Raw genomic sequence first — 27,998 nt, 5'->3', positions numbered from 1 at the left:
TAGACCGTCGGAGAGTGAGAAGGAAAAAGATTTACTTAAAACGCATTTTCCAAATAGAGCCAATAATATGACAGGAAATTTGTCAAAATAAGAGCTCTGTATACAAATATGAGTTTTAATTTCCATCCCTTTCGCCCCCTTTTTTGATCCGTCTCTCTCTCTTTGGGAATATTTCAAACTTATGCATATTTTCCTGATGCCCACATGAACATATTTCATTTAATTAAAGCAAGAAAATCATTTAGATAGGAAAGCTTTACGATGTCCTGCGTTATAAAATACTTACAAAATAATAGTCAGGATTAAGTGTGCTTTCTGGCTACCGGATATGTGGAAATAATTTGCTTTGTTTTTGGCAGGAGCTGAAATATATTTTCTGAAGCAAAGCTTCTTATATACGCTGAACTACGCAGCATCCTTTTTGTATTCATTTTAGAATTTAGTAGGTGGAATGTAGGTTGTGAGAAAGTGCACACACTTAAATGCACTTGTTTTCAACTTCCTTTATATTCTTTTAGACGTTTTATTAGGTTGCACAGTTTGTTCATGTTTATATATACAAAACTTTTTACGACTTAAGCACTTAGTGCAAATGATTTTGATTGAATAAGAATCTTTAAAGATTTTTGTGGCAGATTTTTCATATTTCAAACCATCTTAAAAATGTAGTATTTAACTCTAAATATATATTAAATAATTGTTTCCTAGTATTGAAAATAAACCGTGGATACATAAATCTTTTACACCTTAAGAAAAATAGTTTTAATTGATTATAGACAAATAAAAGTCACCATTGACACTAAGCCACTTGTCTGCATCAAATATTATTTACCTCCCAATGGCTTACGCACACTCCCAAAATACACACATACCCACATACATGTATGTATATATTCACCCAGGTGACCCTGGCGTATACGTGATGTGTGGGAATATGCAAAGTCCTGGGACAAGAAACTCGCTTAGGCACGCACCATCCGTCAAAAAAAAAAAACAGCGAAGAAGACCCATGAAAGACCCAAAGGTGGAAGGCGTCAAAGGAGGCGTGGCAGTGCGAGGGAGGTTGGTTCAAAGGGCAATGGGCGTGGCACTGGCAAATCAAAACCGAATGATGGGCGGAACGACAGCACGGGCATCCTTCAAACAAAACTGTCAGCAACTGTCAGAAGAAGTTAAATGAAACCAACGCAAAAAAATAAGAAATAAAACAAAGGAAAGTGGGTGGTTCACCAGCAAAAGAGAGAGAGAGAGAGAGAAAAAAGGGAAAGACAACAACATTGACAGCAGATCGGGTCCAAAACCAAGAGGAAAAAAAAGAAAAAAGAAAATCAAGGGAAAAGTAGGCTTTGTCATATGGCTTACAGCTGTTGGCGGACTTTTGCGGCACGTAGCTCTCTCTTCTGGCGGTGGTTTTATTTTTAGCCCCACAGGCCGTGAAAAACTTCGAATTCGCCGGAATCAAAACAATACATCATCATGGGGCGGACGCAACTCGATAAACCAAATGCCCTTTCCCTGACCCTTTGGCAAAATTGTGCATATTAAATATGTGACAAGGAAAACAAAACAGGGCAGCCGGGTGAAAAATAAACTATTTCCTTGCACCAATAAGGCAAAATCATGAATGCTCTTTGAAAGGGTTCTTGCCACACATTATTATACTATTTTTAAAACCATTTTTGGCGCTTACTCTATATAATTATAAACTTTCTACTATCTGTTTTAAATTCCCAATAAAATGTTACAGAATTAAACTTCGAATGAAAAAAATTAGCAATAAAAAAATATTACAAATGAATACATATGATATATACGTATGTGTTGGTTTTTATAATCAAATTAATAAAAAGTATTTTCAGTCGTTTTAACCTTCTGAAAGTGTATGCAAATATGCAAAGAGGAGGACACAATTTGGGTGTTTTGATTTGACAAAGGTTTGCGGGATCCTTCGGCCCCTTCGTAAGATTGCAGGATGGGAAAATCCTCCCCGAATCCGAATCGTAGACCCAAAAAACTGGAAAAACCGACCCAAACCAAGATTCTTTCAGGTCCCCTTCGATGCAGAAAAACTCCTTCGTTTAGATGGATGGGTTCATGGGGGAATGGGGCGTAAAGCATTTATACTAATTTCACCGATAATTTCGTTGAGCTCGTAAAATGTTCGCTTATGTTTATGGAGACACACACAAAGTGGCCAGAAGAAGGAATGGCAATGCCAATTGGACATGGGAATTGAGCTGCCTGTGACTAAGTGAGCAGGTCTAATAGACATTTTATCGATTGCCATGCACAATTATATTTGATGAGCTTTTAATTGAATTGATTTACTTTCACTTAGTCGCATCATACATAGGCAGGCAGCGATGTCAAAGGAACCGCAGGACATGCGGTATGGCCTAGATAGCCGGATAGATAAGCCCTCGATAGCGAAAGTCGGGCTAATTTTTGAGGGACAGGAATAATGGAGCCAAGGCTACAAAAGAGCTGTCATTAAAAAGTGAATTACACTCTCAGTTAATCACGAAGAAACATTTAAATTTTAAATGGGTCAGAGGCCTGCATTTTCTAATTCAAGCGTATTTTTATAGTTCGATTTTGGCTATCAACTTTGCAAAAAGTTTGTTTTAAAAAAAATGTATTTCTATGCTTATGACTTAATTGTATAATTTTATTTTTATTAGTTTTAGCAAAAATAATGGAAAATGAGAGTTAAACTTATATGGCGGTATCGGGATAGAACAAAAGTGATATCAAGTTTCAAATTTTTGGAGCAGCCAAGTGGTAGGGCAATTGTCAGCGACAGAGACTAAAACTTTTGCGATGCCTTATCATATACTAAACTCGTCGTTTTCGTGTATCTCTGTTTTTAGCAGGAAGAGTTCATCTGATTTTGGGCTCCCGGCTGGCGACTCCTGGATGAATTTTCCATCCACCGAAAAACTCACGGCTGATGGAAAATGCCAACAGCAGCCGAGAAGTTTTCCATCAGAAAAGTTTCCATCGAAAAGTTGTAATTCTGTGCACGCCGCCTTTGGTTTCTCCAAAAAAAAAAAAAAAAAAAAAAAAAAAACTTTTCTCTAGCTGCCTGCGTTGATGACTGCATTGGAAAAACAAGTTTGTTTTCATTTTTCCCGTTTCGCATTTTTCCCTTCTTGTTTTCGTTACAGTTTTGTTCTTCATGTTTGATGGCCTTTGGCTTGTGCTTCCGTCTCTTTTCGAAGCCCCTCTTGTCTATCTCTTTTGCCCATCGTCATATTGTTCCATTTCCTGTCATATATACTTTTGTATTTATCCCACCCACGCTTCAGTTTTTCACCCTTTGTCCTGGCTGCAAGCTTTAGTTGTAAGCTGCGAGCATAATTTCATTTTAATTCTTTTTAAGCGCATTAATTACACATATACAAAAAAATTGTATGGGGGAGAGTAAAGGGATGAGTGAAGGAGAAAGAGACAGACAGAGAGACAGACAGTTGCATTGACATTGCACAACCCTCGTAACCCTTGCGTCCCTGTCTCTCAATTTAAGTGGATAATATGCGCGGTAATAACATCAAATGAATTGTGAGAACGCTCTCGGGAATTTGCCCTTTTTTTTCTCCCACCCATCACGCTTTCCTCTTTTCTGTGAGAATGCAAATAATATTTATGCATATACTTCTGTTTATTCAATTTGTAAGCTTCATTGTCAACGTCGTTAGTATTCGTTGCTCATTCATCCTCCGAAGCCCAGGCAAAAGGGACTTTTATTTACTACTTTTACTGCACATTACGTATTCGCCCCATATATAACTAGCTCATTGCGTTAGTGGAAATTTGTGATGAGAAGGCTATTTTCTAAACACTGGGTAGGGAACAAAAACCATTGTTTTAAATACATTTTTCTTTGGGGCTTAAAAATAGTCGAAGCTTAAAATTAATCGAGCGCTTAAAATTTTTAATGAAATATATCTAATTCCATTTAGTAAACTAAGGCATTTATTTTAATAAAACCAAACACTTTTAAGTTGTCTTTTATTGCATTCTACTTTTTTATTACACGGTCTTAAGTGCACTGCTTAAATTACTTTTTTGCTAGCGTGACATTGTAACCAATTTTCGAATGTCCAACTCTCTAGGTACAACAAGAAACCAATGACATTTTCTTTTAATCCAACCACCAACCAATTAATTCGCTTTTAACACTAACGTTATCAAAATGGGTTGGAAATCCCTGGAAAAAAATGCAGCTGTTGTTGGCTAAATCGAAACGTGTCAATGCCATAAATTTGGGCCAATCCATGAAGTGCAGCGTATTTACGACCAGCTACTCCAATTGCACTAATTAACTGAGTGCAAAAGTGGGGCAGAGGCGGGGTGGGGCGTGTGTGGGATGGGCGTTGTGTGGGCGGTGGGTGGTGCATCCCTTGCAGGCGACGGGCAGACAACCTTCACCTGAATGGACAAACAGTGACGCCATTGCGACATCCGACACCAGAACCATTTTGCAATCGAGAGTCTGCTACGTACCCTGCACTGAGAGAAAAATGCACTACTATATCGTTTGCCCTAAGGCATTAAGAGATTTTTATATTTATACCATCTAAAAAATAGTTTACTTTAGTTTGCATGTAATTAAATAAACAAATTATCCGAGCTCAAAAAAAATAAGCCATAGTTTCAATTTGATTAAAAACCTGAAAATAATGGACAACAGTTGAAATGTCCTCCATTGTTGAATTTGTTATAACATTTGCAGTCGATTGGCATTCTCTAGTTAATTTTCGCTAAAAATACCTTTGTGAAAAATGTGAAAACTGGCCAAAAACTAAACTTTTCAAAATCGATTAATAAGGTCGATTCCGATTTTCAATTGACAACAATTCAAATAATGGTATGCCATACCACGTTGAACTTGTTATAAAATTCCAAATCGATTGTCATTCAAAACTTAACATTTTGGTGAATTTTTTATTAAAAAAAAAAAAAAAAAAACTTTGAAATTGTTTTCCACTTACAGTGATTTTTCTTCTAGTGTTTCGACCAAAGCACTCCCTAAGCACACCCTCTTTGATTAGCCGTGTGTTGTTGAGTGCATCCACGTTGGTAAGAGGTGGTTGTATTGCATTACGTATACGTAATCAGCTTAGTTGCTGTCGCATAATCAAATAATCATTGCCAGAGTAGCTCCCTGCTCCCAAGTTCGACCATCGACCAGGGGAAACCGAACCGAGTGAAATCGAATCGAATCGAATCGAATCGAGTCACAACGAAACAAAATGAAACTTTCCATTTCCCGGTAATTACAAACAGTCGAGGGATCGATCACTCGGCAGTCCGGTGACAATTGAGCGATTAGTGGGAGTGTGTGCTGGATACCTGGATACTTGGATAACTGGAAAACTGGGAAATTAGAACCAATTAGGCAGGTGTGCTAAATACGTACAGTTACTGTTCGGATTGGATTAAGTCATTTAATATTAGTGGCAATGTCATTTGGTTTCAATTGCAAAGCACACTACCTTGAAATTTTCCATTTTGTTGGTTTCAAAGTACGATTTCTCCTAATAGCCTTCTTATTTTTCGAGGTAGTTTTTAAAAAGCAAGAGTGCTTTTCTAATATAATCAATGTTTCACAAAATTCAATCTCAGAGATCAAATAGTTTTCACAAAAATTCAAAATTTCTACATCAATTGCATATATAATATTTAAACTTCTTTCAAAATGAGCAACGAAGACAGGATTTTTGAAAACGATTGGTTCGTTATTACAACTAGAGTTGGAAGATTGGTGAAGCAGTTCCTTAAGAAAATGGGATTCAGAAAAGACAGTAAAGCCAATGTTGATAAAGAAAATAACGAAAATACCGCAGAGGCCCAAATGGATCCGAAATTTCACAAACATCTTGTTCAAAAGGTGCAAGAAACGATCTTGGCAGAGAAGCAAAAGTATTCTGCGATGGAAGATGAAGTCCAAGAGTGTCGGAAACAATTGAACGCCTTTAAGGAACGGACCGAAAAGATCAGGGATAACTTAACATTTATCAAGTCCATGACCAATGAGGCTCACAAATGGATAGACAATTTACAAGCCCAAAAAGAAAACGCACCAAATCTTCAAATTAAATAAATTAATATTTGTGTTTTGACAAAACCGGAAATTAATTAAGTTTACGATTTAAATTTAGTAGTCCTTTTTATGTAATTTGTTGTCATGACATGTATGTATATATACATAGATCAAACAAAAACATTGCCCTATAGATATAAACAAACATAAATACACAAACATAAAATAACTTTGTATGCAACTTGCAAGTGGATATTGATGGCGTCATTGACATTCTGATTTATAAGGTTGGGATTTAAATAAATTAAATACCAATTTTAAAATGCTATGCCACTTTTAATTTTTAATTTGATGGTTCAAACATGAGCGTAAGCTTGTTTTTAATGAATGCCGTGCTTTGGACAATGCAACTTTGACATTTGCGTCAAATTTCAGCTTCTGACTCTTCTTTTCTCTCCCCTTTTAGAGATTTTTGCTGCTGGTCTTCTCCCCCAGAAATATTGTTCTGGGAATTCGATTGCAGTCACTTGTTTGTTTGAATGCCTATTTATAGTCTGTCATTTGAATGACATTCCAGGCGGGCGGTGGCCCACGCATCATTTAAAAGATATGGGGGGGAAAATGGGATGGGGTACACTCTATATGTATATTGGTATCGTAAACACATTTCCAGTTACACGTGCGGTCATTTTGTTTAGTTAGTCAATTTCTAGATGCGTGTATGTATATGTGCGCATCGTAATTACATAATAATTTATTTTCGCTTACAATTCGCTTGATTTTGTTTTTTTCCTGACTGGTTGTGGTATGGTGTGTGTGTGTCTGGATTTATTTACATTGGTTGCGAGGCATCACAGCATCATCACTGCATTCAGGAAAAAACAGATCTTAAATGATCAGAGATTTAAATTGGATTTATCGATATTTCAATGTCGTATCGATAGTTTTGATTTCGAAATATAGGAAATCCAAAATATCCAAATCTGTACAATATTATATCGATTTATTTGGCTACTTTGACGTTAATAACTTCATTTTTGATTTAGTATTGAAACACTTTATTTATCTTCGTATAACTTTTTCCACCAACATCCGCATTCTGCAAAATCGCATCTGGAAATCGATGCCCTCTCGATCCATCTTCACTCCAGTATTTGCACAGTATTTGCACGTTTTAGTGGAATCGAAATTAATTTGATTTATTTATTGGCTGTCTGTTATTTGTTTATAAACAATAAAAGCCAAAAGAATGCGCATTTGAGGTTTATGAACATTTTCGGAGCGCCCAAAGCCAAGCGAACGCAAAAAGCAATAATAACAACAATTATTTTTATGGCAAATATTTATCTAACAGCATTTTGGGGGCGATGGGTGGTTTTTTGGTTTTTCGTTGGGGCTGTCAAAGGCAAACAAAAGCATCGAAGGTTGTTAATGCTGAAATATTAATGTGCGTTAATTACCCGCAGACGGCAAAAAATGGGCGGGGGTGGGTGGAAAAGTTTTGTTTTGGGGGGTCAGAGGGCATCTGCATTTGCTCTTATGATTTCATCCACCCCTTCCCTGTTGCTTATTTTGTGTATTTAAAGTATTAGCACGATTAAAATCCTTAAAGGTTCTGTTTTATGTATTGAAAGCATATTGAAATATTAAATTTTTTAATTCCATTGAAGGCTTTGGACAAAATTATCCATTCCTTCAAGGAATAAATATCCCATAATTATTTAAAGATAGTCCCAGTTATTGGAATGCCATTTAAATTAAAAATGTCAAGCTTATCAAAAAAACAAGAAAGAAAGCAAACTTCGGCAAGCCGAAGTTCATATACCCTTGCAGCTATCGCAAGAATTAAATATTTTTGAAAACATTAAAATTATGATTTACTTGCGTATATGTTTAAAAACATTGAAGCTATGACGATTTGCAGCTTAATTTTTTGATTGTTCTTTTATATATTTTTATTATTTGTATGGGAGCTATATGCTATAGTCGTCCGATTTTGATGAAATTTTAACCATAATTCTGAAATATTTAACCATTGCTATATGTCAAAGAACTAAACAAAAAATTAAAAAACAGCAAAGTTATAATTTTTTTCAATTATTTTTCCGATTGTTCCTATGGGAGCTATATGCTATAGTCGTCCGATTTTGATGAAATTTAAACCATAATTCTGAAATATTTAACCATTGCTATATGTCGAAGAACTAAACAAAAAATTAAAAAACAGCAAAGTTATAATTTTTTTCAATTATTTTTCCGATTGTTCCTATGGGAGCTATATGCTATAGTCGTCCGATCCGGCTCGTTCCGACTTATATACTACCTGCAATAGAAAGACAACTTTTGGGAAAGTTTCATGCAGATAGCTTTAAAACTGAGAGACTAGTTTGCATATAAACGGACGGACAGACGGACAGACGGACGGACAGACGGACAGACGGACGGACAGACGGACATGGCTAGATCGACTCTACTAGTGATGCTGATCAAGAATATATATACTTTATAGGGTCGGAAACGTCTCCTTCACTGCGTTGCAAACTTCTGACTGAAATTATAATACCCTCTGCAAGGGTATAATAAAATCTTGCATATTTGAGTAGTCAAAGACATTTATAGCATCAAAGGATTAGTATTTCCTAAATTTCAATAGTTCAAGTTCAAGGTTGTCATTTACCAATGACATTAAACGGTGAAAACCGATCAATACTTAACAATATTGTCGGAATGCTATGGACAGTAGTATATGGGATACCAGACATCTGGTGGGAAAACTTATGGATTGGCATTGGTTTTTTACGATTGAACTTTAACTGTAGGGTAAAGTTTTAACTATTTGAGTGCGGGATTTGTGACATGTGAGTACAACTTTGTATTTCTATAAATATTTTGTGTTCTCCCAGTCATTCATTTGTCAGTTAATACTTTTGAAATCCACTTCTCAAGGTCGTAAATTCATTTGATTTTCTTTTATGAGAATACACAACTACGGAAGGTCAGAAATCCAAAATTTCAGATGGGAATATCAATCAAATTTGGCTGAAAGATTATTTGCTATAATGTAATCAAAAGGCTAAAGCCAAATACTGAAAACCAAAATCACTGCCATCGAATAGAAGCCAATTGAGCTAATAAAAATTTTAATTTAATTCGCCCGTTTATAGCCGATGTGGTGTATATAAATCGAAATAGAGATAGACGCACATGGTTCGATGGTACATACAAATCGCGTTTGAGTTCATTTGTTCATTTTGTTTATTGATTTGATGAAGTGATGGTGGTGCTATTGTTTCGCAGTCTGTTATTGTTAATTTATTTTTACCTATTCGCCAGCTTATTGGGTGGCCAATGAAACGATTGCCAAGGCGACTGTCCAAAAGGTTAAACGCATCGAATTACACTCGCATGGGTGAAAATATTGATGATCAAATTGCGTGAATTTAATTGCAAGTCATAGCATATACAAAAAGTTGAAAAATTTACAGGAGGAAAAATTATGTTTAAGACTTAAAGAAATAATATAAATAAAAACTTATTATTACTCCGCCTTTTATGTGTATATAGATACATTTTAAAGATGCTAACTAAATTTGACAGATGTCGAATGTAGTTTATATCATACAACAACTCAGATATTTGAGTAAACAAACCGACTTTAAAAATGTTCTCTACTTTGCTGCATAGTTTTCCTAGCTGAAAAATCTGGTGAAGGAAAAATAAAAGCGCGACGCCAGAAAATAGATAAATATGATGAATTTCGGAGTTAATGAGCGACCCGGAAACCATTTTCAGCTCCATCAACACTGAAAACCAAAACAAAACCATAACTGTAACATAAATTCAGGGGAAAATTGGAAGGGATTTCCAGACGACTTTTTTTTCCGTCATCTGATTTTTCCTTTCAGCAGGACAACGAACTTTCAGTGGGAATAGTCGGAAAATCCGCAAAGAGTGGGGAAAATTGAAAGGGGAGACCAACGGCAAACAATAAAAAAAAAGCTGAAAAAGCATCCAAATATTTTGGCTTGGTCAATATTGAGTTGAAAATGAATGCCAAGCCTCTCTGCCTCCCCCTTAATAGCTAGCACAATGGTGTTAGCTTTGTTCATTGGCAAAACAAAACAAAAATATAGGTATATACAAAAAACACAAAACACTGAGGGGAACAACAAAGTTAGCACAAAGCGTACAACAAAGCAATCATCAATTTGAAATGCTCAAATGACGAAGAACTTACTTCTGCCAAATTAATACATCGACATTCTCAGTTCAATGACCCTTTGCTCAATATATATATATATATATATGTGGATGAAATAGCAGCCGGAATCGATAGATTCGATTAAAAGATTTAAATAAATCCAATAGAATTATAAATTATATGTTAAAAATCGGAGTCCACCTGCTAAAACCCAATCCAAATAGCGCAAAGCTCTTAACCGATACGATAATTTGCTCCTCGAAACGACATTCAGTTGGGGATATGAAGAGACAACGAAACAAACTGGTGGGCAAAACCAATGACAAATAATTAATTGCGCACACTTTGACGGGACGGGACGGGACGGGACGGGACGGGAGGTCCTCGAAAGCCCAGTCTATATCCCTCTGTCTGTCTGTCTGTCTGTTTGTCCGTCCGTCTGTCTGTCTGTCTGTCTGTTTGTCTGTATGCCTGTCTGTCAGGGTCCTCGTGGAATCCTGTATCCATTTATAAACAGCACACAAATATGTCTGATGTGCGAGAGGCTTAGTGGAGATGGTGATGGCCCCGGCACCAATTAACTTGGGCGTATTGTGTAAATAATGTGCTAGACATGGTTACACATTCATGTGTCGGCCATAGACACATCGTTGGCATCGTCATCGTCATCCTCATCCTCATCTCCGGATCTTAAAGACTCACCACCCCGCTAGGTCCCTCGAATCCGCAGAAAACCCCGCCCAGCGATATGATTTTCGATTGCACTTGCTTCTTGATTCTCTAATTGAAGACCAAGGCAAAAGAGTAAAGAAGCCACGAGATGGGGCTGTTGACATTGATCCATTCCGATTAGACGTTGAATTCTAATGCCTTGTTCGTAATTGTCATCCAATCGAGGGATAAAAAAAGGAAAAAGTGAAAGGCTACAAATGCTCAAACACTGCGAAAAAGTATTCCATTAAACGACATTCTCGAAAAAACTCAAATTAAGCTGAAATTAAGAAATTGCACTAAAAACACTATAATCCCGTAAACGTAAATCTTTTAACATATAAATTATAGCCCTTTTTAGAAATAATTTTCATTATTATAAATAAAAACAAATTTCTTAAACATTTTTTTACACATTTTGTATGGAAGTAAAATATTGTTCTTACAAAACAAAAAAAAAAAAAAACATAGGTTGTTACATTTTCAAAGAGAAATAAAAAAATTTTTTAAGATAAAAATGAGAATTATAATTATATATCCATTTGATTAATCTTGATTAATTGAAAATCATGGGATTTTGTAAGGTTTAATTAATTTTATTATTATTAATATTGAGGGGTTTTTTTCAAGTGTAAAAGGAGAAGTGTCCTCCTGACTTGTGCGCCATGCATGTGACGGCAGCTCAGCAGGATATTTTGTAAATCATTAGTCAACAAAATGGTGGTGTTTGGGTGTGTGTGTGTGTGACTTTCCTGGCCAGGGTGTATGTGTGTGTTAGTGTGTCTGTGGAAGTGACGCCATTATTCTCTTCTTGTCCTCATTTCACCTCCTCCCAAAAAGGCCCGATCTCATGGGTTTTATATTCCACATTCCTGGTCTGATGAGATGCGCCGCCTGCGCAAGATTGCCCTAAGTTTCGCTATTTTGAGTGCAGTCTGCCACCAATGTCATCAGCATTACGAGTGGGTGGTTTTTGGGTGATTTCTGGACGGTGCTGGAGGTGCCGAAAGCCACACAGGTCCAGCCAACTAACCATTTGGCTAACAACCATCCATCCGCAATCAAAGCAAAATAAACTTCTTGGAACCTTTAAGTAAATCGGTTCGTCATCAAAATCCACATCATACATAACAAATTGTTGTTTCTAAAATTTCAAATTATTTTAAAATAATAATTTGAAATACATTATTATTTTCAAATAATTTGAAATACATTTTGAATAGTTTATACACATAGTTTTTATTTAGCTGTTTTTATCTTAGTAAGATTAAAATTAAAACAAGGCTAAAAGTACACCATCATTATTACTTTGTTGATTTCGAACACGAAGCTATTTAAGAGTATTCCTTAAAATTATTATCGACAAATCTTTAAATGTTAAGATATACCTTAAATTGTTTAGTGTATAATAATCAAAAGTTAAAACTATATCATCTAATTTTTATTTTATATTTCAAAGTAAAACCTATTGCTCAGTGCAAAATATAGACTGGCGAGAATTCAGTCACAAGGAAAGTCATGCTCAAGGCATAATAATGGTGAAAAGGAATGGGATGGAGGTGAAAGTGTGAGAGAGGGGTAGGTCAAGGGAAAGGGGGCGTTTTTGTTGGTGGCGCGGCTAATGACGCCAACATTAGGCGGACGTTTTTATGTATGTGCACGTACGTAGCCAGGTCCATTCCAAACACTATCTCGTTCTGTCCCTGTCTCTCTTTCTCTTAGTCTGTATTTCCTTCACTTTCTCCTGCTTTCCCTCAATCTCTTTCACTACGCACACACTTACGCACGCATGAAAGTCAAGGCAGACAACGTCAGATGCTCGAGCATTGCATTACATAAGCGACGCAAAACTGTATGCTACACTTTTTGATGGCCACCCATCCATCTGTCTGTGTGTGTGTGTTTGTGTGTGAGTGTGTTATTTCTGGCCATGGAAAACACTGAGAAAAATGGGTGGGGTGGAAAGGAATATGGTCGGAGGAGGGGAAAGGACAGCGGTTGAGGGTCGACAAGGATACGCACGGCACGCCACTCAAAAGCCATAAGCCCGGCAAATTAACATGCCCAAATTATGACAAAAGGAAAACGAGGCTAAAACAAAGGCCCAAAAACTAAGGCCGCAAAAGTGATGGGAAAAGTGGGGGAAGAGGGGGCACTTTTGCCATAGACCGAAAAAGGCCAAAGTAAGATTAGAAAACTTGTGCGCTAATATCATTTTCGAAATACTCTGCACAAGTCATTCTCTATTAATTGAGATGGCAAATCATCGATTGAAAATGTTAGATAAATTATACAAACAATTTGAGTAACTATATGTTATTTAAACCTCAATCATTAATACTGCACTCATAACAAAATCAACTGACAGAAAAAATTAACTGATTATATATATTTTTTACATTTTTAAAATTTTGAATGATTAAACCCTCTTTTAGAGAAATCCACAACTAATATTGTACTTATGCCCAGAAACTTCGAGAAATCACCAAAAATCATAGACCAACCCAATGAACTAACAACCGCAACCGAATCATTTACGCCATTTGCATTTTGGCGGGTCATTTAATTTGGTTTAACCTGTTTTTGCTGGTTTTCCTGAGGTTGAGGGAGCTTCAACTGCAGATTACTCATTCGCCCCGTAAACCGAAGCTGAAACTGACTCACCAAACCAGTCGCACGACATATAACTGTCATAATCAGGGATGCGGACTCGGTAGCCAACATCAACTGAAACATAATGGGTAAGTTTTGGTAGAACCAAGGGGATAAATTGTACAGATCCAGAACCCCAAAAAATAAAAATAAAAAAAAAGGTACAGGGGCACCGCAGTCGACGTAGTTCATAGTTTAATATCCATTTAACATGCTCGTGTTGTTGCTTCTGCTTTTCACTGAGAGGAATTTATTTTGAACCGGAAATCAATCCGTCAATAAAGTGTTTAACATCATGCTTTTGCAATAGGTAAATATTTATATTTGTTTATGTTTATTTCAACAAGCATTGGACCACGTTTGTTTGTTAAATGCAACATAAATATTCACAAATACCCCAGTTTTCAAATCCCTGCGGTTTAGCTTTGGTTATTTTCTAAATTTGGGTTTTTTATACTGCCAAAAAGGTAAGCAATCAAACATTATGCTATATACAAAATTATATATAAAAAAAATAGTGTCATTTAACAACAATACTTGAAATGTAACTTTGATATTATTAAATGCATAACAAATTTTGAAAAATTTGTATATATAAATTAAAATATATTTAAAAATATAGATTGACGAAAAAAATGAAATGGAAACATTTTTTTTATATATTTGCTTTGTTAAACAGTTGATAATATTCAAAACCCAAATAAAAAATGCACAAACTACCTTTTATATTTTTCTATTTAACAAACTGTGAATTTTGCACCGTGTTCTCTGTAAGTCGGGGGAAATTCCCAAAGTGATTATATTAATACAACATGAGCCACAAGTGTGTTGCATACATTGAGGCGTGCCGACTTGAATCCATGACAAAACTTTTGCCCCATTGTATTCGTGTGTATCCGTATCCATATTTGTGTGCGTGTGTGTTCCTGTGTTTTTGTGTATCTTTGTGTGTGCCAATGTGCGTGTGTGCCATTCATGGCATATGAAATATACATAAACCAACGGAGCCAACGAACCAACTCAAATAATAATAAAATAATAAAAACCAAAACAAACTTTTCACCAAGCTCAAAAGTTGTGGCGGGTTTTTTGCGAAAGAAAAGCAGCGACCAAGAAACTAAAAGAGTAGTAAGAATAACCTAACACTTTAAAAGTACGATTCCGATTGCCCGCCATAATCAATTCTTGAAAAACATTTAGAATTTTTGGCTGCAGGAAAACTATGGGGAAAAAAGTTTGTAAGAACATGCAGCAAATATAAGATTTAACACCTTTTTATCTTTGATTGATTGCCTTCTTTGAGTTTTTTACCTTAAATAATTTTTTTTTTTACTTTTAATTATTTTTATATTTACTAACTTGCTACTTAACTCAATCTTTATATATCCGAATGGGTTTTTTAAAGTTAAAAGTGTTTATAATAGTTTACTCTACTTAAAATTTACTTTAATTATAATAAAAGTAAAAAACTTACCGCTACATTGAGTTTAAAGTTAAGGTCGAAATTTATGCGAGAACTGCAAAGAGAAAATAAAGAAAATACATATATTAAAATGTGAATAGTTGACAGGATGCTTGTGTACACATTCGAATACAAACTAACCATGTGTTTCAAGTCCCTCAGCTGCTGCAGCTTTGGCCTTAATTTTCCAAATCAAACAAAATAAAATAAAAGAAAAGAAAAGACGAGCGACCAGAGCACCCACACGAGCGCCAGTGAAATGGTATTTGTGTGTGTAACTGAAGGTCATCCATGTTGCATCTCTAAATGTTGCCACCCACTTCCCACTAAGATCCTAGAAAAAAAAGGTACACTCACATAGACATGCAGCGCCGGTGCCTAATGAACTAAATTTCCATTTCTCGGCACAAGTTTGAAATAATATTCTGTCAGTTGCATACTCTTTTCATTTAAATATTAAAATATATTAAAAATTTATCTAATATATTAAAAATTAATCCTAAGATCATGCACTTCTAAGGCAAACAAATAAACCTGACAAAATGTATAATTTGATAACTTCACACTGCATAAAGATGATAAGTTTTAATAATATTATTTTACTGTATTTAGTCTAAAACGTTTTTTTTTATATATTAAAATAAAATAACTTTAGCTTTGTGAAATAATAATAATATAATTTATTTTATTTATTTATTTAGCATTAAACATAGTTTTTAAATTTTAAATATTTTCAATTTTATAAAAAAAATATAAGTTTATAAATTTGTTTCCTTTTCGGTTGCCAATTGCAATGTATTAATCTTGAGGCCATGTTTTTGCTATTGGTGTACGCTGTATGTTTTCTGCTCCAGCTGGCTGAACCAACCACCCCCTTTGCCACCCCCTAAAAACCACCCATTGCCTTGCCCTTGCCGTGGCAAATCCAAACAAGAAATAAAGAAGACGAAAAAAAGAAGCGGCTGAAACTCAGCTGGCATTCCCTGTTCGCTGTTTATCTCGCTCGCTGTGCACATTAACCTCTTTGTTAATCATTTACAAACAAATGCAAATAAAATAAAATACAGCAGCCCAGGTGAGGCGAAGGTAAAGGTAACGAAAAAGCAGTAGCAACAAACACCGATGACGACGACGGCTATGCAAATAAAAAAGCTGGCAAATGAGCAGCGAAATTGCAAAAAGGGCAGGAGGCCGTTATATAGAGGCAAATTCCGGGGGGGCTACGGCCTGGGATAAGCTCTCCAGCTTTACGGCATACACAAAAAAACGGGGACGGCAGGACAGGGTGAGGGCCACGCCCACACAGGATTTTTGGTTAAATACACAAAGAAAATTTAAAACTAACATTAATTACAAACAATGTTCGTAAAAAACAAAATATTTCTAACATGTTTAATTGTCAAATACTTTAAAAATAATAATAATACTTCTTATAATCTTTAAAATCTTTGCACCTTTGAATTTAATTTGTACAGATTTCTGTAGACATTAGGATACTTTATCTTAATTCTAGATTTATCACAAGAGTTAAACTTAATTAAATTAAAAACTAAAAATGTCTCAGTTTGTTTCACATTAATTTGAATGTTTTTAATATTTTAAACATTTGAAAATTAGTAAAAATATGAATTTATAAGGTTTTGTTGTGTGTACATATTGCCGGTTTATCTGGACATTCAAAAAATGTTTCCACAGTTGAAAAATTCATCTTGAATCGCTGAATAATTCAGGGAAACTTTTGTGACTCTTTTCACTGCAAATTGCATTTTGGTCTGGTCAAAAACCAGAGCTCCTGTGTTGACTTTTATGAAAACTTTTAATCAATGGTGAATAGAGGGCTGTGAGTTGGAGGAAAATGGGGTTTTCCACTGGCGTTCCAATTTCCCAACTGCTTTCATATGCAAAAGATACTTGACTTTATGCTGCTGCCGCTGCTGCTGCTGCTCGACTTGTTCATAATTAGTTTGGTGATGTTTGCAGTCAACCTACTTCCTCTTTCACTCCCTTTTTCTTTGCCCACCTTCTTTATTACTCACACATTTTTATCCACTCCCTTGGTTTTATGCTTACTGCGTTGCCAAGGCTCAAAAAACATTCATTCCGCTGGCCTAATGATATTTTAATTAAAACTATGCAAACTTTTCAGACATGCGAAGAAATACATTTACCAAAATACCTCTTGATTTACTTTATTTATATTGTAAATAAAATGATTTAAAAGTCACACCATTAGCTTACTTAGTTTTTAAGATAAAAAAAAATAAAAGTGAACGTTAGCTATCGCGCTTTAAAATTTTGTATTACTGCGATTTATTTTTGTGAAAATAAAATTATATCAAATAAGTTCCATAGATTTAACGGATTTAAACCACATATTGTTTAAATTTATTTCTTAAATTCAAATATATAATATGGTGCGTAGGCAAGTTAATAGTTACTAAAATGAAGTGGCCCTTTAAATAATATCTAAGGTACTTCGCTGGCCATTTCTCAGTAGGTCATTCAGACTTCCTGTCATTTCGTCAGTTGGTCAATCGAGTAAAAGCAGCGGAGTGGGGAAAACCTTTTGGCTTTTACGCAACACGGTTGCTTTAATAAAATTGTTCACGTTTTCCCAGCCTGTGTGTGTGTGTGTGTGTTTTGGGCCTGATTCGATTTTCGTTGATTTCCCAGAAAATTCCACATTTCCCCACCATCCACGATTTGCCGAGCTGGTGCCTTGGGGCTTGGGTTTGTTGAATTTATGTGCTAGCCTCCTTGTTGTGGCGGCAATCTTTGATCAAATCGAAAGCGAAAGATACATCTGGTTGGCTTTCGACTACCTAGAAACACTCTCGGTTCAAGTACTACTTGTATCTCTCGGATAAACACGGTGAGAAGTAATTACGATATGCACTTGAGTGTGTATCGAAGCCTGGATATATCAACAAGCTTAACATGAACTAAAAGCCTTAATTAGGGAAAGATATGCGAATTGGTTTAGAGCTACTAGAAATTTATTTAGCTTCATGGATTTTTAAACAACATAAAGCAAATAGGTCAACCAAAAAGACTCGAACAGATTTTTCAGGAAGTAAGTATAAGCGCAAAATATTTTAAAGCAATCCTGATTTTCATTTAGTTTATTCTCTTGAATTAAATCCTTTTAATTATCTTTGAATTCATTATAACAAATTTTACAAATTTATTGATCAAAAGTAAGTGAATTTGGTTCACAGTTTGCAGATGTCAGATACAAAATTCATCAATTTATGCACAAATACTTGTGATATTCCCCAGCCATCCTTGCAAAACCAACAAATGCTAAGTGCAGAACATTTGGTCTGACTCTGAGGTGGCGAGTGTCCCTGGGTCGTATCTAATCTCCTCTGCCATGGATCCGCCGCCGTTTGGATGCCAGGTAATTGCCCGTCCAAAAAAAAAAAAACATGTTACCCACTACATGTAACTATGTACATTCCCTGAGCATTTGCAGTCTGTACATACTTTTTGTGCCCCCCCCCCATTTCGCTGATCTCACACATTTATCAACACACCCAGAAAAATATTTGTCATATTATAATATTTTAATTAATATTAAAATTATCGTGGCACACAAAAAGGGAAAGATTTCAATTTTTAAATATTTGATTAAAATTAATATGTTTATTTACAGAACATAAAACATCTATTTTGGAACCCCAAAATTTGATTAAAACAAAATGAAGATTAATAATGTTCGCTTCAAAAGTATTTACTTAGGTTTGATTCTCCTTTTAAACTGTTAAATACTGTTTTTAAAACCGAAATCAAGCTTAAGATTTCGCGTTTTAAGATTGCTTCCATGGACAAGATTCTTAAATGTCAGTTTTAAAGAAAAGTTCTCAGAAAACCAAGCCAATTTATGGGTAATATTTTATTGCAGTGGAGCGTCAGGCATCGCGACGTCACTGCTGTCAACGCCATGCCTCCTTACAGTTTATTTGCAAAGCGTCCAAACTGTCAAAATGGCGTGCGGTGCGCGTAGGCAATAAAAAAGAAAGGAAAACCTAAACCAAAACCCCAAAACAGCAACAGAAACAGAAACAGAAACTGAACGAGCGGAGAAAACCAGGAACGACAACGTCGTCAGTGAGTCAATAATTTAATTTTCTCGTTTGATATTTCGACTATATAGACACAACGTGGTGGGGAAATAAATGAGGAAATGAGTTGAAGGCGGGCCATTAAATGAAGCCAAACGAGGTTAAAGGTCGCCATACAGATGCATTTACCCACCCCGATTACAGTACAAACTTCAATTTGGTGAAATTCTGGTATAATAACCATCTAATCTTGCTTTAATCAACCTTAAACGCAACCTTAAACTCAATTAAACAGAAATGTTAATTTCTGGATGGATTTGCAACATGTAATTTAGAAAGTGTATTAAATATTTCAAGTCTTTGAAGAATACTGTTTTTATTGTACCTTTTAAATGAGTTTTCAACAATACATAGTAGACTGCTGTGAGGGGGCTGTCAATCAGTGCCAATAACATGCACACACAGACATCAAAGTAAAGTCTAAATCAGTTCCAGATCAGCTCTCCACACAACACACCATATTTTGGTCATTTTTAGTCTTTAAAAGGCAATTAAACACTGCATTATTGCTAAGGAGCATATTGTTAAAATTGGATTTAGAGTAGGACACCATGTCGATACCTAAGGATCAAGAGCCGCAGGTTGGGCCGTTTGATTGTCGTGATATACCCAATCAGGGGATGAATTCTTCGTGGGGAATTGTGGAGCGTCAGTTGCAAGATGGTATTGGTGAGTCTTAGGGGATGAACATAACATCGATATCATACCGATATTTCAAACTTTCTTCAATATTAATATTGATATTTAATTTTGTATATATTTATTACTCACTTCTAATATACAATATATACTACATCGGTTATTTAGATATTTTGTTGAAAATAACTATTTTTTATGACTTTATCGAAACGATGTTTCGATCGACATGACATACATGTTAAACTTTTCTAATCAACAGGTGAGCTGCATCGCATCTTGGACCGATTGGGAGCGCCACCTTACCTCAAAAGAGATTCAGAGGTGGTCCCTCCCAGCAACATATCCAATCCTATGTCCTCCGGCTCGGATGAGAGACCACTTCCAGTGGCTAGGGGAACAAGTGACTGTATAAATAGTAACCATAGTCGTAGTCCCATCTTGAATCCCAATAGTGATAGTGATTCGGAAACCCAGGAGAACACCCAAATGGCAAATAAACTGGCAGATCTGGCCGTTCTGGAACAGCAAATGGATGCGGAAACCCGCCTACTAGCCACTAGGTTCTTCAATATAATGCTTGCGAGGCTATGGCGCCGACGAAAGGCTGAGGTTTGCGACCTTAACACTCTAGTTCGCACTTACCAGGAAGATGTGAGTTAAACAGAGTCCTTAAACCATTTAAATTTAAGTTAAGACTTTTTAAGTTTTTAACAATATTGCCAAAGTTCTTTGTTTTCCTTTTTGTTATTTTACGTAATTTGTAATTTCATTTTTCTGACACCCATTTATCCCCGTAGGCCGCTCGCACCCAAGCCGAGCTGTTCACCCGGAACCAGATGATTCGCTTCGAGCAGAGTCGTGGTCAACAGCTTAGCACTCGACTTGCGCGGGCTATCAATCGGGTTCGCGTAACTATGGAAAATTGCGCCGAATTGGAGAAGGAACTGAAAGAGTTGAGGAAGCGGGAAACGACTTTGCACAGTGACCTGGCATCCAAATCGCTGGAATGCGAATATTTTTCCGAAATGCTGGACACCTATCGAACCGAAATGTTCCGGGAAATGACAAATTATCGCGAAGGAGCCAAAGAATTGGCCAATCAACAGAGGCGATCACTCGAACTGGAGCGCAAGAATGCCCAATTGGAGGATGAGCTTCTAACTATCAAGGATTATTTCATGCTGCAGAATGACAAGATGTCGGTAGCGCTTGGCAAAAAACAGGAGCAACTGGACACCGCCTACGAAAGCCTGAAACTTTGCGAAGAGGAACTGGCCAAACTTGAAATGTAAGTTTGCCCATTAGTTTACTAAAGTTGGGGGCGGTACTATATTTAAATTGCTAATTTGAGGTCCCCGGTTCAATATTTTCCGCTTATCTCTAATATGAAGTACATTTTGGGTTTAAGATAAATATAGGGTATGTTGTTTAAAAAAAAAAAACAAAAGTAAAATAACGTTAAAAGTAGCGTTAATTTAAAGAAGAGTTTTTTTGGTGTTATTAATTTGTTTGTGAGAAATTTATATTTAGTACCTGGTTCTTATTGACATGCTCCCTTTTTTCATCTAGGAAATACAACGAGCAAGTGCGCCAAAGTCAGATCGATATGGCACTGCAGAACGAGTTGTTGGATCTGAAAAAGAATTTGGGCATGGCACGATATCTTATTTTCTACCTGAAAGCCTGCGGTTGGGGAACTTTCCAAGGATGCGTGTACCACATGGTTGCCGGGTCACTAGACTGTTTGGCACCTGCATTTTCCTCACCGCCGATGGCAGACAATTTGCTCCGAATAGCGATTTCCACCATTTTTCTTCTATTCGCAATGTATTAGTTTATCTTGAGAATACAATAAGCACAGTCAATGGAAAGTGGAGAGAGTTCGATGGTCGAGCATTTATGAGCTGGGATCTTGTGAACATTTCAGGACACCCAACCATCAATTTGTTGCAACGTATATATTAGAAATATTCTTGTTTTCCCTTTTGTCACAATATTTTTTGGGTCCGGGCATTACGTAATGGTAATAAATCTTGTCTTGAAAATCTCATAAATCAAAATGCATTTTTAATTTTTAATTTTCGTTTACAGATCTCTAAAGCTTAAGCAGTTTTTTATTTGTTATTTGATGATCCAGGCATGTGTGCATGAGCATATCCCATTTGTATTTTCCACCCCACTTGATTGCAATATCTGAATGTGACTGTCCAAATCCATTATTGTCGGTTTGCGGTCGACCGCGAAACAATTCATTCTAATTTTGAAATGGTGTTCAATCACGATTGACAGTTCGGTAGTGATTTATTTGGTAGAAATATCTGACTGTAGCGTTGAATTTTTATGTAAAGTCAAAAACGGGCTATTTATTTATAAATTCAAAATGCAACACTCTAAGTTCACCAATTAAATGTTTGGGTATAAAATAGGTTAATAGATAATTAGAAATTCAAAATTGTAAAGAAACCAAAGATTCAAACGTGCTTATGTATTATGTTTTACTATGTACCAATTCTTATACCAACGATTTAGTTCTGATTGTCGGTTAATGATTTTGGATTTTGTGTGTGACGCATAATTTATAGAATTTTTATATAGATATTTATAATTTCATTCATAAAAGATGGGCTTGTCGGCAAACGGTTTTTGATGATAGGTAATAAATTAATACATTTTAAAGTAACTACTCTAAAATTGGTAAGTTAGCGATGAAACGATTTTATTATGGACAGTTTCTTCGTTTTTACTTGTAACAAGAAAAAGTCCGGAAGAGCCTTAAACAAATTACGCATACGCCGCGTGTACAGTTCAACGATTGAAACTCATTGGATGGCCCAATGTCATCCGAATTACTGAATCGCTGATTCAAATCAAGTGAGGTGAACTGAGTCGGCAGCACAAAAGGCCTTAACTCGATAAATGCATAATACAATGTGAACCATAATTGTCGTAATGGGTGTGAAAATGCGAATTGGAATGGTTTTGTAAATCTATCCAATGGATATGGTAAATGGAGCTTCGAGTCAGTTCATCGAGGTTAAACCACTTTGATTAAGCAAAAAAATCTGTATTTTGGATATGTTATTCGATCGTTTTTTTAATTCGTAGGGCGAATAAAACTACGAGTATCAAACAAACACCTGTACTCTTCTATTCTTAGTTCTATATATAGAAATCCAAGCGAAGCGATGTTGTATATCCACGAAAATCGTGTTTTACCCTCCAACGTTTTATCTTCGAACGGGTAATCCTCAGCGATTTTTGATTATTTATGATAATTTAAGTTTATTTACTGCATACAACACCATCAATTGTTACCAAGCAATTTCCACATGAGAGATAACAATATTTCCGGAACTGGGCATACATTTATTATCTATTACTAAATGTGGCATGTGTTTGTGTCGCCTCTTTAAATTCCTTGTAATTCTTGGGATACTATTTGGAGTTATGGGATATTTAATAAAAAAAAAATTTAATAATTCACCCACTCGGGTATGAGTTGCCGAAAAAAAGTATGGTGGAATAATATGACTCTGGCCTTATGAATTAAAAATACCTCGGATTATGTCAGTGATAAAATGGAGAATTTAAAATTTAAATCTAAAGAATGTTTTTTGATAAATAGAGCACCTTTTAAAATTATTTTTGATCCTATTTACATACATACATCTTTAAGTGGATTATTTTTACCGTCTACCGATCACAGTTACTGGTGTTTGTTTGAATGTTTAACTTACGTATTTAATTAATTGGCAAAACCAAACGTTTTGTTTTTGTTACCTATTTTTGTTTATTAGTTCTGTTTATTTATATTTGTTTGTTTTTTCCCGCCTGGCAAATTCTGTGAAGATCATTGCGCGATTTACAGTTTGATCAGCAGTTTTCTCTTTTTCGTTTTTACCTTTCTCCCTCTCTTTCGCCGATTCTTTCAGCCGCTGTTTCTCACAACAGGTGACACCCGAATGTTTTTTGTTTTACTAAAAGTTACAGTGAATATTCGCACATAAAAAAAATTACGAAAACAGAAAAGAATATTGCAACCTGTGCGGCAAACGAAACTGAAATTAAAACCAAAACCGAAACCGAAAAACACGTTGCCTTCTCTCACTCTCTAATTTCACTCTCTGTTTTTTCCTGTTTATCGCGGATTTTATTATGGGAGCGGACTAACGGGAAAAGCTCCGGCGGACGGACACTGACCAACTGAGAACAGAGAGCCAAACGACGGAGAAATAAGTACTTGACATACGAAGAGAGCGACTTTATCTTAAGTACAGTGGGCCCTCCAAACAAAAAAGGACAAATTAGGAAATTAAAAAGTTAAGGTTTAAATTAGTTTCAGTTATAACCTTTTAACTCTTAACCTTTTAAAAAAGACACTCAAAGCACTGAAGAAAAATGTTGATCTGGTAGACTATTGTTTAACTTCTACTAATCAAAGAATCACTACATAAATACAATTAAATATTGTAATTATATTTATGCCATACATTATTATTTATTTTTGGTCAAGTCCTTTTCTTCTTGACCATTAACTACTATATCGGCGCTCTCTGATGCATATCCTCTCTCGCGCTCCCCATATCTCCTTCTCGCTCTTTCTCTTTGCGTGGGTGCTGATCGTGGGAGCGAGTGCAAATATGATTATTGTTTTTTCGCCCCCCTCTTTCACCCTTCCGTTTTCTCTCTCTAACCCACAGAATGTGCGTTTGTGTGGGTGCGATGAGTGTGCTATGGCGGTTGTTGTAACGATTTGTTTTTTATTTTTTTTGTTATTATAGCTTTATTGCACAATCCGATACCACCCACCGCCCATCGGGCCCGCCACCTTTCGGTCGGTTGCAGGGCAAACAAACAAAGGGAAGTGAGAGCAACAAATGCTTCTGATCGGCACACTCGCTACTAAAAGTACGACACTGCAGTAAAGTGAAGCCTCGTTAGTATGTGATTCATTTTAATATAAATTTTTATTTATCACAGCAACAAAAATACGAAACTGCTTTACGTAAACACCTCGAAACAACTGAAAGTTATGCGTAAATTTAAAAAAAAAACCTATGAAATGCATTTCTTTACATTCAGAAAACATGAAAGCTAATTTAATTTTTTTTTTACAATTAAACTGTTATCCAGTTTATACTTTAATTGTAAAACAAATAAATTCAACTTAACATGTTTCACCAAGGGGGACTTAAGAACTTTACTGAAACACAGCCCATGTGCACAGTCATATTTTGATACACACAAGAAACAATTTATGTATAATCATAATTTTAATAATAAAAACTTTTTAGAACCAAAAATTTGAAAAAAAAAAATTGTTCACATGAAATCGCAATTTTTTCAGTGCACTTTAGTATTGCCGACGTCGGCAGAGGTTAAAACAAGTGTCCGCTGTGGGTGCGAGCGAGACGGGTCGACCAGGTGGCAATAAGTGGGAACGAGAGGGCGTGCGAATTTTTGTTTGCTTTTGCGTGTGTAAATTTCAGTGCTTCAATTTTATGTGTGTTTCTCCTTACTTCCCCTCATCATTCTCCTTTTCCGTCTCCCCATTATCATCAGCCGCTTCTCATCCCCGGTGTGTTCGTGTTTTTGCGTCGGCGTGCGCGCAAGTAAATTTCTTCTAATTTAATATTTTGTTTACATTATTTATTCATTTACTTATGTATTTGCGTAGCTTCCTCTTCGCGCGTTTGTTTGTTTATGTATTTCACCTGGTCCTCCTGCTACCCTTCTCCTCTTTCTCTGCTTGCTCCCCCTATTCACTTGCTTTTCTCTCCCATCTTCATGGCCAAGTTTACGTTTTGGTTAATTATTTACAATTTAGACCACGATCGCTTTTCCCAAACCCCCTTTTCTAAATATCAATAATTATGAATTTTTATAGGAACACAGAAAACAATATTAATAAACATACTCGTGCAAAAATTTAAAAACAGCAGAGTTAGGGCCCACAAAAAAATAATTGTCTTATAAACCCTAATAAATAAAAAAATATATAAGAAAACTTCTCTAAAATTATGAAAAAGTTTAAAAATTTTAGATATCATCATTGTACGAACAAGTTTTTAATCAATATGGTATAAAATAAAAATCGAATAAAACTTAACATACATATATGATGTATTTTTGAGTTGGTTTAAATTTTAATGACTAATCAATGAAAATTAAAGAGTTTACTTATGCTATTGGTATGACTCACATAACAAAGACTTTTTGGTCACTTCAACAATTAGTTTTGCATTACTTTATATTTTGTATACGTTCACATGGATTCTACTCCTAATGTTCCACAATATTTATATTATTTACAATTGCCTTGAGTGAGACTAAAGTTCACTATATTGACTACCCACTGTAGTTTATTGGCATGATTTTGCCATCCTTGCAGGATGTAAGCTTAAATGAGGCTCCTAAAAGTGGGCTTTAAAAACTAATTTCGCATTTGCAACCCCTAAACACAAAACTTTTAAAATATGCAAATCCAAAAAAAAAAAAAAAAAACCCATTTTTCGCAGTCCTTTGCTTACCTTTGATTCTCTCCTCCTTTTCCCCTTTTTCCTTCCTTTATTCCTGTCTTTTTTGGAGCTTCTTCCGCGTCTGTCTGTCGGTGAATTTGTTTGACTTTGATTCCGTTTTGTTGATTTTTTGTTGCTGCTTTTTTGGTTTCTGTTTTTTTATCTACTGGTTTTGTTTTTTTTTTGCACTTAAAAAACTTACACCGCAAAAAAAGAGTTGTTTACCATCTTAAATTCTCGGGAAACCAAAATATAAGAAAAACAAGGGCGCAATGCAAAAAGGAGTGACAAAAAGCGCGTTGCGCTAATTTTTTGTTGGTTTCTGAAACGAAGGATTGACTTTGCGCTATTTGTTTTGATTTTTGCCTGTGATAGTTTTTTTGATTTACACCGTTTTTTGTTTTTTACCCGGAATTTTCGACGCTTTTTTATTTGTTTTTATTTTGTCTATTGTTGTTGGTTTCTGCAGCACAAATGAAAATTCGCGTCCGTTTCGCACGAGTATGAAGATTGGTGTGGCCAGTGCGGAATAGTGTGACCACAAGGCACCCAACAGAATCTGAAAAACGAGACCATTAAGCTTGGGCGCAATCCACTGTTTGAAACTAGAATAAATTATAGCAGGCACTCAAACCAATGTCTTGATTTCTTGCTTGTATTTTTAATTTATTTGTATTTTTAATTTGATTTAAATCATAAGAACTTAAATAAAATAATAATCTTATCTTGATTAATACGCAATAAAATTCTTATAGGGTTATTTGTTTTTCAGATATTTTAGTTTTCACATATTTACTTCATAATTCCAACGTGCATTCCTTCACACTCAAATATCTTTATATTAAATAGCAACCATTTTATATATAATGACTTTTGAATTTTTTATATTGTAATTTTTTAAGATTGACAATTGTTTATTAATAAGTTAATCTTGTTTGTCCAGGATAAAAAAGTCTAAAAGGCAATCATATTTTAAACCATTTGAAGTTAAAGAAACTTTTACCATTTTGTGAATTAAATTTTTTTGATACCGTACTATAGATTATAATTGAAATATAATATGAAATTGCTGTGACTGTTATTTATGAAAATACGCTCTGCAAGCTTTCAGTTACTGCAATTTGAAATATTTTAACATTTTTAATTTACACTGAAAACTAAATCACTTTTTGAGCTTTTGAGATTCAAAGTGCGCGCGAATTACAGTATCTGCTGATACTGGGGGGGGAATATCCCACTTCTGATACCAAAAGAAAAGAGGACTTGCTTCGTCTTCGGTCAAAATTATAATGATTCTTTATTGTTCTACAAACTCAGAAGTAACTTATGGGATACAGTGGAATATATGAGAATGGAATGGTGTGATCGGGAATTCGCATATCCAGCAGATTCGAGTGGGGTGAGAATCTGCCTAGTTGACATATCTGGTGTGTTGTTTGGTTGTGGTTTCGCGTAGCTGTTAAGTGTTGGTTCTGCTTACTTCCGTTGGTTCCCCAAACTCAGCGTTTGTATCCAGTGTTTGGGTTAATGACCATTTGGTTGAGTCGCTGAGGTTTGGGGGGCGGCGATGTGTCCGCAACAATGTGTGCGGTAACTCCTCCCCCCCTAGAGTGGAGAGAGGGCCATAGCGAAGGAATGGTCGGCT

At 35.5% G+C, this 27,998-nt stretch overlaps 2 protein-coding genes across 10 annotated transcripts in view; one reads left to right on the top strand and one right to left on the bottom strand.

Annotated features, from left to right (window-relative positions):
• The window catches only part of LOC108137130 (1-phosphatidylinositol 4,5-bisphosphate phosphodiesterase), a 51,994-nt gene extending 25,131 nt beyond the window's left edge, over positions 1 to 26,863 (bottom strand). For 4 of the 7 annotated variants that reach the window (XR_001774021.2, XM_017258671.2, XM_017258676.2 and 1 more), the window contains exons 1-2: positions 26,366 to 26,863; positions 15,085 to 15,127 (exon numbers count right to left, since the gene is read on the bottom strand). The gene's annotated coding sequence lies outside the window, so the exon portion shown is untranslated. Of the gene's footprint in view, positions 1 to 4,994; positions 5,014 to 15,084; positions 15,128 to 21,368; positions 21,391 to 23,736; positions 24,024 to 26,365 lie in introns of those variants that run through there. The other 3 variants (XM_017258674.2, XM_041707927.1, XM_041707929.1) reach the window with 3 other exon arrangements.
• LOC108137131 lies at positions 19,571 to 22,213 on the top strand. 3 transcript variants are annotated; one of them, XR_001774022.2, is made up of 5 exons: positions 19,571 to 19,865; positions 20,095 to 20,486; positions 20,633 to 21,123; positions 21,405 to 21,858; positions 21,927 to 22,213. XR_001774022.2 is itself a non-coding variant. In XM_017258678.2 (4 exons), exons 1-4 carry the CDS (start codon positions 19,748 to 19,750, stop codon positions 21,667 to 21,669), a joined length of 1,260 nt encoding a protein of 419 aa, XP_017114167.1. In that variant the 5' UTR covers positions 19,571 to 19,747; the 3' UTR covers positions 21,670 to 21,894. The 3 variants fall into 3 exon arrangements, 2 of the variants coding, with proteins under 2 accessions (XP_017114167.1, XP_017114166.1); XM_017258678.2 differs by lacking the exon at positions 21,927 to 22,213 and having other exon boundaries at positions 19,571 to 19,859; positions 21,405 to 21,894; XM_017258677.2 differs by lacking the exon at positions 21,927 to 22,213 and having other exon boundaries at positions 21,405 to 21,893.
• Positions 26,864 to 27,998: the final 1,135 nt, after the last annotated feature.

The sequence above is a fragment of the Drosophila elegans genome, unplaced genomic scaffold (genome assembly GCF_018152505.1).
Source record: "Drosophila elegans isolate 14027-0461.03 unplaced genomic scaffold, ASM1815250v1 contig_149, whole genome shotgun sequence".
In the NCBI taxonomy this organism is placed as follows: domain Eukaryota; kingdom Metazoa; phylum Arthropoda; class Insecta; order Diptera; family Drosophilidae; genus Drosophila; species Drosophila elegans.
This window is presented reverse-complemented; position numbering and strand designations above follow the sequence as displayed.

Excerpts from the sequence above, each read along its gene's own strand:
- LOC108137131 (XM_017258677.2), top strand. The coding sequence starts at position 19,748 with ATGTCGATACCTAAGGATCAAGAGCCGCAGGTTGGGCCGTTTGATTGT. Across the intron at positions 19,866-20,094 it reads TCAGTTGCAAGATGGTATTG|GTGAGCTGCATCGCATCTTG; the intron begins GTGAGTCTTAGG and ends TCTAATCAACAG. Across the intron at positions 20,487-20,632 it reads TTCGCACTTACCAGGAAGAT|GCCGCTCGCACCCAAGCCGA; the intron begins GTGAGTTAAACA and ends TTATCCCCGTAG.